Genomic DNA, 12,769 nt, shown 5'->3' with positions numbered 1-12,769 from the left:
CACCTGTCAGGGGTGAACTTCCAGGCGCTCAGTTCGTTCTGGGTCTCCTCGAGGCGGCTACGCATAGAGTCCACTTCATGTCGCATCCGCTCGAACAGCAAGTTGACGGCCGGGTCCAGCATGGCCGCACGCAGCTGTTGCGTCCAGCCCACACTGCCTCCACCCTTCAGTGCCTGGATCTGGTGCTGTGGCAAAGAGGTGTAATAATGGCACAAAGAGCAGGCGGTAAGGACTCAGCTCTCCAGCAAGTACTTTACACATCTACTACTTGCAAACAGCAACAGTGTTCCGGTCTTCAGCCCACAGAAACACTTACAACTTGTAGCTTTTCATGCTACTTCCCTCAGTAGTGCTTGCCGACTGTGTCAGTGCCAAAATGGCCTTGACAAAGCATGCTCCCCATGCTCCACAGCCTTTGACTTCGAACTGGCCGAATTAGGGGTCATCAACAAAATGCAACAAGACTGGCAGCAATCCTGTCATAGAAAAGTTGCCTTTGTAGCAAAGATGCGCTCTGATAATCAGTTTAATTGAAGCTTTGATGAGCCTATGATACAAAATGGCACAGGACGATAAGATACATGCAGCAGATTTCAAGAATGAACCTGGCTTTAATGGTCAACATTTATCGTGGCATTTCAAGGAAAGGGTCACACAGTTAAACCTAGATAAATGCAGTTGGTGAAATGGGCAATTACCTTTGTTTTAATAAAATTCGGCCTTTAATGCAAATAAGATAGTCGCCAATGGACTTTTATTACACAAAAGGGGCCGCAATATTTTTCAAATTATCAGGCAATCAGAAAAACAAATTTGGATGAGAAAAAATTAATTCTATTGAATTACAGAGCCAGAGGATATGGCCTCGTGCTGTGTCGGTCACACCGGCAGCACGAAGCAAAGCCAGCCGCGCTTTCGAATCCGCCCCAGCAGTGTCACCTGCAGTGGGACAATGCTATCATGAAAAACACCAGCAGCGGGGAAGGAATGCTTCGTCTGCTTCTCGCTTTAATGCGTCTCCAAAAGGTAGAAGTTACACAACTTGTTATATCGTGAATTTTGTTACATTGAAGTTCAATATAGAGAGGTTTAACTGTATTTCAGGAGAAACAGGGGAGGGGAGTGGGTGACAATCCTGAGCGATCACTTTTGGTGATAGCTATCTTCACAGGAACACTCGACAATGGACACCTCTAAGTAGATTACTGAAAGGGTTGCCAAGTCGGTGCACAGATTGCTAGCTTGGCAAAGCACCACGAATACTGTCGGCCGTACACGCGTCTGATAGCGGCAGCTGGGCAAGATAGCCGATGACCACCACCATGATGAGTGCCAAGAAAAGTAAACCTTCACTTTAAAATAGGGTACCAGTACTCACCTACGGGGCAGAAACCTGGAGGCTTACGAAAAGGGTTCTACTCAAATTGAGGACGACGCAACGAGCTATGGAAAGAAGAATGATAGGTGTAATGTTAAGGGATAAGAAAAGAGCAGATTGGGTAAGGGAACAAACGCGAGTTAATGACATCTTAGTTGAAATCAAGATAAAGAAATGGGCATGGGCAGGACATGTAATGAGGAGGGAAGATAACAGATGGTCATTAAGGGTTACAGACTGTATCCCAAGGGAAGGGAAGCGTAGCAGGGGGCGGCAGTAAGTTAGGTGGGCGGATGAGATTAGGAAGTTTGGAGGGTCAACATGGCCGCAATTAGTACATGACCGGGGCAGTTGGAGAAGTATGGGAGAGGCCTTTGCCCTGCAGTGGGCGTAACCAGGCTGATGATGATGATGATGATTAAAATAGGGCTCACTCACTCCTAGTTGTGCAACTGTCTAGGCATTATTTTGATTGGCTGTTGCACTGGAAGAACAAATGGCATAGGCCAAAGTTGTGTTTATCATGTCTCTACTGCACAAGTAAATACAATGTCTGGGCCATTTTTTTTTCCTTTATCTCTTCCTTTGCAATTTCTAATAAATTTGTGTTAAATGATCTCTCTTTATCAATAACCTTCATAAGGAAATTAAATCGCTACATTATTTGCCACGATTGTGAATGCACTGTTATTAAAAGGTTCCTCTCACGAGGCCCCATAGCAAATTTTGGTCATACGCTGGAAGTGCCTGCCCTCTGGAGAGCACTCTACCAAAGAATTGTTCAAACTGGTTCGCTATCAGCAGAGGTGGAAATATTTAAAGGGACGAGGATTTCAGGAGGCGAGCATCACTGCCAACACTGGCACTCTCTCCGGTGGCTCCGTCTAGCCTCCACAAGTGAAGTTCCTTCCTTGCGTCCTGACATACCAGAGCTGGAGGATCGCGTTACGTCGAGGGCCATGCCTTATTCTTTTCTCTTGCATTCTCACTGTGTGTTTTCTCGCCGTGCGACTGTATGATGTGGGAACAAGCAGACAGAACCGAATTACATCCTTCTTGCTACAACACAGAGTGAAACAAATACTTGCAGACATTCAGTTTGTAGGTTTTATTATTCTCTAAACTTTAAGTCCTCTATTTAAGCAACAGATCAAAGAAATACCTACTGTAGCCTTCAATAGTTCTGTATCAAAACGAGTGATGGTTCAGCAGTGCGAGTTATATAGGCGCGCTTGTGTGTCTGGCCTCGACTCTCCGGCAGCTTCCTCGAGAAGGGCGCATAGTGGAGCAATACTTTGCAGACACAATCGTCAACTGCGCAAAATGGCCAAACCTGGTGCGGACCCTTTAAGGGGGAGCAGGAGGAGCAGTGTTGATGTAATTCTCTCTCAAGTTTAACTCTTTCCTTACCACTAGAAATGTACTCATATTCAGCACTTTTATGTTTTAAAGTTATATTTCATGACATAGTAGCCACAACGTATACCGCGATACGCAAAATTCTAGCATGATCATTGGTGCACTGAACTCATGCAAAGCAATTATGTAAGCTCAGACAGTCTTTGTGAATTGTTATGTGAAACCTCAAAGAAGCACGCCATGAAACATCAGTAAAAGTAATAATTTACTACTTTTAGCCCAAGTAGTGAGAGCAAAAAAAAATATCTGAAATATACAAGATATGTGCCTGGCTCTTAGTTACCAGCTTTTGTAACTCGGGCCACAAAAAAAAAAAAACTATTATATAGATCAATACTAGCCATAGTGATGCCCATGCTATGCAGGAAGGCAGTAGCATTTCAAACATGAAAATGGGCAAGTTGTTATTGTGCAGGGTGCATTCGTTTTAACTAACAGCAGCAGGCACATAGTTTATTTTTTACTGCAATCTTTAGACTCATGAAGCAATGACTGTCAAGTCAAGAAGCATGCAGATGCCTCTTCATAGTTGTATATTGCATTCGATCAGCTTTTCTGAGCAAGTAAGCTGGTTTAGTGCGTGTTCAACTGGTGCTGGAGCCTGCACAGTTTCTGCACAGCACTGTACAGTAATCAATAAGGGCACTAGCACAGCCAGTGTTCAAAATATAAGAAATTAGACGGCTATCCAAGCTCCGTGCGAAGGTCTACCTGTAATTAACTGTGTAATTTTGTGGGAGTAAAAACACCACACAATGAAATAGAATGCTCGTAATAACTTTTACATAATACGCTGTTGAAGCGATGATGCATAAAAGCAACCCACGGTAGGGAAAGTAATGTTGCACTTGATATTAGTCAAACATAACAAAATAACACGAATTCATCAGAATCTATGATTGTTTGAGACATCGAATCGGAAAACTGAACAACTGGACAGAAGCTTCCGTGTCTTCAGTGCTGCTGTCATTTAAAAATTATGTTGCCAAGTTGACCAAAGTGCAAATTTTGTGTTTTGTTGAGGGAGTGGTAGGAGCACCAGATTCTAGTTTCGACGATGCTTTTAGGCAAGTTTTATTTTTGCAGACTGCCGAACCTACCAATAATTGTAAAATCTGTGCAATAGTTAAAGTTCAATCATCATTTTAGACGGTGCATGGCATTGCTAGCAGAAGTATGAATGAATGAATACTGGGGTTTTACATGCCAAAACCGAAGATTTGATTATGAGGCACATAGTAGAAGTATTCTAAAGGTAATGTTTAACAGCCTGTTTAAAAACTGTCAATCAAATTGATAGTTTATATAGGCCCAATAAGGAAAGAGTTAAGTTGCAGCAACAAAAATATTTTGCTTAAATAAAAAAAAAGCTAAAAAGGAAAGATCATATGTGCCCCGACAATAAGCAAGCCTTCTTAGCGTGCAGAAGAAATGACTCGCCATCTCAGCCCTGCCAAAGTGGATGTTATGGGGTCCTAGGGTCCCACAGGAGTACCGACTACCACGGGTTTGAGCTTAGTGAACCACAGGGCCGTGTCAGCTGTTGCATCTAGCGCACACTCAGGCTGCAAAGGGCTACCGAGCACAATGCACGCAAGAGAACACAGTAATGCCCCGAGATGCCGGAAACCGTTTATTGTCTCCGGCGGCACCAAACACTGTACAAATGCCCGATCCCGGGGGTTCACGGGAACCAAATGGCTCCCACGCCAAGGCGAAAATCGAGACAGGGGCACCTATAGCACGTCGCTGCGAGAGCAAAGGCTCCCACTGACACACGCCGCTAGGAAAAGTTCTGGCGGCTATGCTACTTGCTATCGCGATAACAAATGGGCCAACTTGCGAGAGCTAAGGCAATCTCCTACAACTTGGGCCTGCTATAAGTGCCGCTCGGCATAGCACAACTTCACACGAGCACTAGGCACTACTCTTCAGCTTAGTGTCCGTAAATAATCAACACAAAGTATGCGCTCACCGCACGGGCAAAGGCACCGTGCACGAGCTCAAGTCCTAGACACAAAGGTGTCGGCGGACGAGTGGAAAGCATGTACGTACTCGGCGCTGTCCCAGGGGTGAAGACTCATGCTCCCATCAGGAGGTGCCGAAAAAGGCTAGCCCGCAACGTGAGTGACCCTACCACAAACCATCACGAGTGGAGCACCACCGCCGACAACTGTCGTGAGTGAAAAGACAGAGAGGCGTAGGGACAGCAGAACACGTGAATGCCAGCGCAAATGGTGCCGGTGCATTCCTCAATCCCCACAATGTCTAGCAAAGCTGTTGAAAACCACCACAACTGCTGAGCGGGTATGCAAAGCATTATAGGGTGCTGCTGGCATCTGTGATTGGTCCGCTTTCCCATACTTAGCTTGCGGCGGCATGCAACGGAAGCTTAAGAATGACGTTAAAATGGATACTCAACAAAGAAGAATTGGCAGAACAAGGTCGTAAACATGTCAAAAGTGCTCGAAAATGATACACGGTCACGCAAAAATTTCTATTATACGCAAATACACCCATGCTCTCCGACAGGAGCAAGTAGCCAGTGCCTGAGCGATCGGCGGCAGCCATCTTTTATTCCTTTTGGAATGGGGCAGCCTGTGGCTATTCAGATGAAAATTCAGTTATGTTCGCAGTTATGAAAATTCTCGCAGTTATGACTCGCAGTTATGAAAATTCAGTTTTGTTTGGCATATTAATGCATCTTTAACGCGTACACGTCACTTTGACACGGTGAGTTCTAGCGGTTTTGTGACGCCGCGTGACAGGCAGCTGAAGTGGGTGCAGCCCAAAAACTTTTGACCCATAGCCGAGGGCTAATGGCAAAAGGCCGTTGAATCAGAAATAACTATTTTTCTTTTGTTCGATCAAATCATGCATAATCAGTGTGTACAAGTCATATCAGAAGGGGAGCTATCGCGGTTTTTATGACGTCACGTGACAGACAGGTGAAGTGGGGATGGTCCAAAAAAGCTTTTGACCAATTGTGGAGGGGTGATTACAGAATTGGAATAGAAAAGTTTGGAATAGCTTTACGTTATAGCGCCCCTGACACTGATGCTAGCGAACATCATATTTTAAAAACTTTCAAAAAATGAAGTGCCAACGGTAACAGCACACAAAGAAGGAACAAAAAACAGCAAGCGCCTTGTTCTGTCTTTTGTTGCTTCTTTGTGTGCCGTTACCGTTGGCGCTTCATTTTTTGAAAGCTATGCACCAACTAGCCCCACAACGTGTTTTACTGCAATCATATTTTACCTGGCGGCCATGGCACAGGTATGCTTTCTGAACCACGAGCAGGAACTTACAAGCTGGGAGGTATGTAAGCAAAAGGCTCATCAATCTGTGTGGCAAGCCTATTGGACGCTGTTGTGCTGCACAGAAAGAACTTGCATGCTGAGTTCACTCTTGCATCCAGGACGTGCTCACACTTTGTCACAAAATCGATTACACGATGCCAGAAACGGAAAATGTTGTGCATATCTTCAAAGGTATCGTGGGTGCGTTTATGCTTCTAGTTTTGAAGAACTCATCCACAGAGCAAGACGTCATCAATGAATGCTGATGCTATGAAGAAGCAGAAAGTTGCCGCATTATTCCGAACTTCACAGGTCTTCGAACACGATTGCGACATCTACCTGCGAGAACCTCTATCTCCCACCCGTTCCACCCATTCCTGCTGCATCTGACAATATTGTGCGCATCATCCATCGTGACATTGAAGCTGCCTCCCCAGTTCCCCTTCAGGCGCGTAACCCTGACAAGCCCCATGCAACAATTTCCCTTATCCAAAACGTTGTGCATCAAGAACTAGCAAATGCAGGATTACAGACGCTTTGCCCAGTCAACGGACCTGACTACTGCCCGCCCGCCGCACCTGAGTTATACAGACACCCAACCGTTCGTCCTCGCTATCAGAATTCCGCAGAATGATGGTAGGCCATCTGCTTCTGTTGTGGACACGTTAGGCACATTTCCCGCCATTGTTGCAGTGCTTGAAACTCATAGCCTTGGCCGAGCTATCGAAACATTTGACATCCAGGTGGTAGTTCCCGACTGCCGGTACACAATGACGAAGACAGCCCTCCGCCATCATCACCAGCACGATCGAACCGCTCCCCTTCGGCATCCTGACACCTGCCCCGCTCACCTCTGCGTCGTCGCTCTCCTCCTCCCTCATACTCCCGCCGCTCATTGGAAAACTGATGGGTGCAGCTCCGAGAGGTGAGCCTGCCACGATGACCCGACCCGAAATTCCTCTGCTTACACTACCTGGACATCACAACCTCATCAACGTAGACGTGGATGTTATACCTGTCATCACACTCATTCACACTGGCGCCCACATATTAGCCATGGACTCAAACCTCCATATTCGTCTGAAGAAAGTTCTTACCCTTGCTCCAATGGCTGTAGACCGCATAGCCAATGGTGTGACTCTGGCTGTTGCTGGGTTGTGTACCGCCCGTGTCACTGTTGCCGGAAGCCACACTTCAGTTTTCTGCTACGTCTTGGACCAATGCCCACATGCCATCATCTTAGGACTTGACTTTCTCTTGGCACATTCGGCTGTTATTGACTGCTCTGCAGGGGTTATCCAGCTTGCCTTACCTCATGCCATTCAGCCTTCTAATCCTGCGCCAAGTCGGCTATGTTCCGCCGATTACCTTCGTTTACGACATCTAGCCGTGATGTACATTGATGTCTCTCCTGATCCCCCTGTGAACGACAGCAATTACATAGCATTGCCCAATGCTACCGTCCTCTGATCGCAAAATGTCATGTTCCCGCACTCGGTTATCAGTATAAAGGGCAATGCCGCATGTCTCCCTATTATGAATTTTGGACTATGCCCTCAAGTGATACCCCAGGGTATCACTCTTGCAACCCTTGCTCCAGCCTCCGGCTATCATGCTTCCATCTTGACTGAGCCTGCTGCACCACCTACTGCTGCTATTGATTTGAACCCCACAATGTTAGATAACATAACGAAGATGATCGCCACTGAATTTCCGGATGAACACGTACAGGTGCTTTGGGGCTTGCTCATGTCATACCAGGACATTTTTGATCTCAATGAATGACCACTGGGCCAAACAACAGTTGTCAAGCATTGGATTCACACCAGCAATGCAAAACCCATACACCAACATCCTTATCCCGTCTCCTCCACTGAGTGACAAGTCATGCAAAAGGAAGTTGACAAAATGCTTGCTCGTGATATCAACAAACCGTCTTCAAGCCCATGGGCATCTCCTGTCATGCTCGTTAGAAAGAAGGAGAGGAGCTGGTACTTCTGTATCGACTACCGGAATCTCAACCAAGTAACAAGAAAAGATGTGTACCCCTTACCTCAGGTTGATGATGCTCCTGACTGTCTCAGTGGTTCCAAGTATTTTTCTTTAATAGACCTTCGTTCGGGGTATTGGCAGATTGCACTTGACGACATGGATCACAAAAAGACGGCGCTTATTATACCTGATGGGTTCTCAGTTTAAGGTGATGCCATTCCTGCTATGCAATGCTCCCGCCACATTCAAACGAATGATGGACGCCCTCCTTCACTGTTTAAAGTGGTCAATCTGCTTGTGCTACCTCGATGATATCATTGTCTTATCGCCGACTTTTGACACACACCTCGAGCGTCTGACAGTTTTTTCAGTGTCCCGCAAGGCAAGACTTCAGCTCAATTTGACTAAATGTCACCTCGGCCGCCAGCTACTTACTGTGCTTGGACACCTCGTCGACTCTTCCGGTGTTTGCCCCGATCCGGAGAAAGTTTGCGCGGTCAAGGGTTTCCTTGTGCCCACCTGCGGAACCGACGTTCACAGCTTTGTAGGCCTCTGCTCCTACTTCCGCAGATTCGTGCGAAATTTTGCTGACGTCACACACCCTCTGACGGACCTTTTCAAGAAAGACGCAACTTTTGTCTGGGGTCCCAACCAAGCTAGTGCATTCACTGAGCTGATGACGCAACTCACATCGTCATCGATTCTCGGCCACTTTGACGTGTCCTCCTTTACGGAGGTTCGCACCGATGCCAACAGCCATGGTATCGGCGCTGTTTTGGCACAACAACAGCACGGTTGCAACCATGTCATTGCGTATTCTAGCAGTCTTCTATGACCAGCTGAACGCAATTACTCGATCACCAAACGTGAATCCCTCACCATTGTTTGGGCAGTTGGTAAATTTCGCCCCTACCTGTACGGGTGGCCTTTCACGGTTAACACCAATCACCACGCCCTATGCTGCTTTCGTCTTTAAAAGATCCAGCTGGACGTCTCGGTCTGTGGGCTCTACGGCTCCAAGAGTACTATTACACAGCGGTGTACAAGACAAGCAGACTCCATGAGGATGCTGATTGCTTGTCACAACACCAGACCAGCCTGAGACCGGCGAGTCAACTTGCGTCCTCAAGCTTACCATGTTTGGTGACATCGCCGATGAGCAACGACACAACCCTTACCTGAGAGACATCATTCTCAGCTTGACGGGCCTGCCAACTTCCCCCTTTTCACATATGTTTGTGCTGCAAGATGGCATATTGTACCATTACAACATGCACCCGGATGGTCCTGAACTGCTCCTGGTCATTTCCAAGCATATGCATGAGACTGTGCTAGCACAGTTACATGATGTCCAAACCGCTGGTCATCTAGGAGTCTCAAAGACATATGGCCGTGTTCGGCATCATTTCTTCTGGCCCGGTATTTACTGTTCAGTTTGCTGTTACATCCCCTCCTGTAACTCTTGTCAGCACCACAGAAAACCAGCAGCCCTACGAGCTGGCTGTCTTCAGCCCATCGAAATACCATCTTCGCCATTTTTTCGAGTTGGTCTTGACCTCCTTGGTCCTTTTCCTCTATCGTTTAGTGGGAACAAGTGGATAACAGTTGCTACGGACTACACCACCCGGTAAGCGATCACGTGGGCTTTCCCTACCAGTTGTGCAACCAACGTCGCTGACTTCCTTCTTAATGCAGTGATACTTCACCACAGCGCTCCCCGACAACTCCTTACTGACTGGGGTCGTTACTTTCTCTTGCAGGTTATCCAGGACATCTTGCACATCTGTGCTGCAAAGCACAGGTTTACAACGGTGTATCACCCTGAGACCTCCGGCCTCACAGAGCGGCTCAATAGAACTATCACATAAATGCTCGCTGTGTACATCTCCACCGACCACCGTGACTGGGATGCCACTCTGTCATTTGTCACATTCGCCTACAATATGTCTCGCCATGATTCTGCTGGTTTCTTTCTATTTTTTCTCTTGCATTGACGAGCCCCTAACTACCGTTTGACGCGATCCTCCCAGCCATTCTCAAAACAAGGTCAGAATATGCCCGAGATGCCACATCTAGAGCGACCGAAGTACATGAGATTGCACGCCTGCGTCTGACCACTTCCCAAGAAAAGCAACGACGCATATATGACGTTCGTCACCGCAATGCCCACATTAACCCTGGTGACACTGTGCTTCTTTGGAAACCAGCCCGGCGAGTTGGCCTTTGTGAGAAGCCGATTCCACCCTACTCAGGCCCATACCGTGTCTGCGTCAAGTGACAAACTTGACCTAGGAGTTGCAACCTCTCGATACCTCCGCACCGTGATCCGCCTCTAATATCATCACGTCGCTCGAATGAAGTGACATCACTCAAACCTACCAAGCATCTTTGCCGCCGGGGGTCATGCTACGTGGCACTGCAGGAGTGAATGATGATAAGAGGACTGATGAAGACGACGATCATCGCACAGGCTCCATCTTGTATGCCTGTCTTTTGCCCATCGTATATATCTTGTAAATATATTGTCAAGCGTCTTTTCTCCCCGTAGCATCGAACTCCACTACCCCAGAACATCTGCCCTCTTTTGACAGGCAGTAGGCGTTTCCGACTGCTACATGCTGGCGATACGCGAGTATCGATTGCCCCAGATGTGCAACTAAATCATGTGCGCTCTGGTGTGACAGGCGGCAGGCTTTCTCGTAACACATTCTCAAAATAGTGGTGGCGTGGTGGGTGTTTGACTGCTTGATTGATAACTGATGGTAGCGCTAGAAAGGACGGACACACGATGAAAAGACGACACGACGACGAGGAAACGCTACTGACAACTGGTTTATTTTTCGAAAAAGTTCTATATTTAAAAGAATCACAACACATGCGCACAACCGAACTACACCAGCCTTCTTTATCGCCATATCGAAAAACATTGTCATGCACGAGAAGCGAGATGATAAAACTCCCGAGCAGCAAAAAGTGAACACATGACCAATTGAAGAAAGCCATACCGCTATGGTTTTTCAAATTTCCCCAGAAGTGTGCGCTCAGCCGAGTACAAATTTATTGAAGCATCGCTGATGCACAGACCCGCCTTTTTTTGTATGTGGAAAGCTTCCAGCAAAACTCTAGCTTTAGCACTTGCACTTCTGCCCAAAACCTTTGCTTCTTTAAACCGTGGCACGCACTCGCAAACCATCACATGAGAAACTAAATTCGCAAGTTTGTCTTGTTTCGTTAAGTTTTGAGAGTGGTTCTGGGCAGAAGTGCAAGTGCTAAAGCTAGAGTTTTGCTGGAAGCTTTCCACATACAAAAAAAGGCGGGTCTGTGCATCAGAGATGCTTCAATAAATTTGTACTCGGCTGAGCGCACACTTCTGGGGAAATTTGAAAAACCATAGCGGTATGGCTTTCTTCAATTGGTCATGTGTTCACTTTTTGCTGCTCGGGAGTTTTATCATCTCGCTTCTCGTGCATGACAATGTTTTTCGATATGGCGATAAAGAAGGCTGGTGTAGTTCGGTTGTGCACATGTGTTGTGATTCTTTTAAATATAGAACTTTTTCGATAAATAAACCAGTTGTCAGTAGCGTTTCCTCGTCGTCGTGTCGTCTTTTCATCGTGTGTCTGTCCTTTTTAGCGCTACCATCAGTTTTAAAGAATGCATCACCAACTAGCCCAGCACCAAGTTTTATTCAAGTTTTATTGATTGATAAATATTGTTTTTTTGGCACAAGGGCCAGAAATGACCTAAGAGCACCATGACACTTGGTGATGAATGGCAATGTGAATAGTTGAATATGGTGGAAATCGAGTGGCTGTATAATGGCCTAAAATACTCGCTCTAAATAGTGTAAATATGTATCTATTAAAATAATGTCAATGACAAGTGAGTCCTATGGTTACAAAATTACGTTATGAAGAATTACATACTAAAACGTTTTAATTATAGCAGCACCAGTGCCTCTGCAGACCCCTTCAGCACAAGGGCTGCGAGGTATGTGCTCTGTAACTGACTGCATTGCAGCTACAGCCTCCAAGGAGAGGCTGCGCTAAAAATAGCCTGGTCAAATTATTTCTATGGTATTCGTTTCTGCAAAGAACTTAAGTACTGATCTAAAATTAAATAAAGGGTCATTGCTTAAAAAGAAGACTAGGTGCAAAGGTATGTTATGACAGTATAAGGAAGGGAAGAACTTTTTTCTCTCCTCTTCTATTGGGCACTGAAAGAGAACATGAAGGACTGCAAGTCTACTGCCACACCTTGTGCATGTTGGAGGGTTAGTTCCACTTAGAATATACCTGAGTGTCCCACTGCCTCTGCCAATATTTCCGTAGTTTATATAGTAAAAATGGCTTAAGGTCTGTGTATAGTACAGGTATATTAATGTTTGTATCACAAAAAGCTACATATATAGCCCTTTCATCAGCAGCTACGTTGCCCTCTATGCCTCTATGACGAGGCATCCAACAAAGAACAATTATTTGGTTCAACATGTATGCTGAGCACAGAAGGTTGTAGACTTCATTAAGGATAGAGTTCTTGTGTTTTCGTAGATTTGATATGCCCCTAACAATGCTTAATGAATCTGTAATATGACAGCCTTTATTATACCAGTTTGTTTTATCGTTTCACAGCCGAGAGGATCGCGTATGCCTCAGCTGTGAAAATGCTGGTGTTTGGATTT

At 46.1% G+C, this 12,769-nt stretch overlaps 1 protein-coding gene across 6 annotated transcripts in view; it reads right to left on the bottom strand.

Annotated features, from left to right (window-relative positions):
* Positions 1-12,769, bottom strand: part of LOC126523976 (pre-mRNA-splicing regulator WTAP-like) — a 162,482-nt gene that overhangs the window by 20,536 nt on the left and 129,177 nt on the right. For 5 of the 6 annotated variants that reach the window (XM_050172375.3, XM_050172376.3, XM_050172378.3 and 2 more), the window contains exons 6-7: positions 8,524-8,607; positions 4-185 (exon numbers count right to left, since the gene is read on the bottom strand). In XM_050172375.3, coding sequence (XP_050028332.1) covers positions 4-185; positions 8,524-8,607 — 266 coding nt within the window. The remainder of the gene's footprint in view (positions 1-3; positions 186-8,523; positions 8,608-12,769) is intronic. The other variant, XM_050172380.3, reaches the window with a different exon arrangement.

This window comes from Dermacentor andersoni, chromosome 6, assembly GCF_023375885.2.
Source record: "Dermacentor andersoni chromosome 6, qqDerAnde1_hic_scaffold, whole genome shotgun sequence".
Taxonomy (NCBI): domain Eukaryota; kingdom Metazoa; phylum Arthropoda; class Arachnida; order Ixodida; family Ixodidae; genus Dermacentor; species Dermacentor andersoni.
This window is presented reverse-complemented; position numbering and strand designations above follow the sequence as displayed.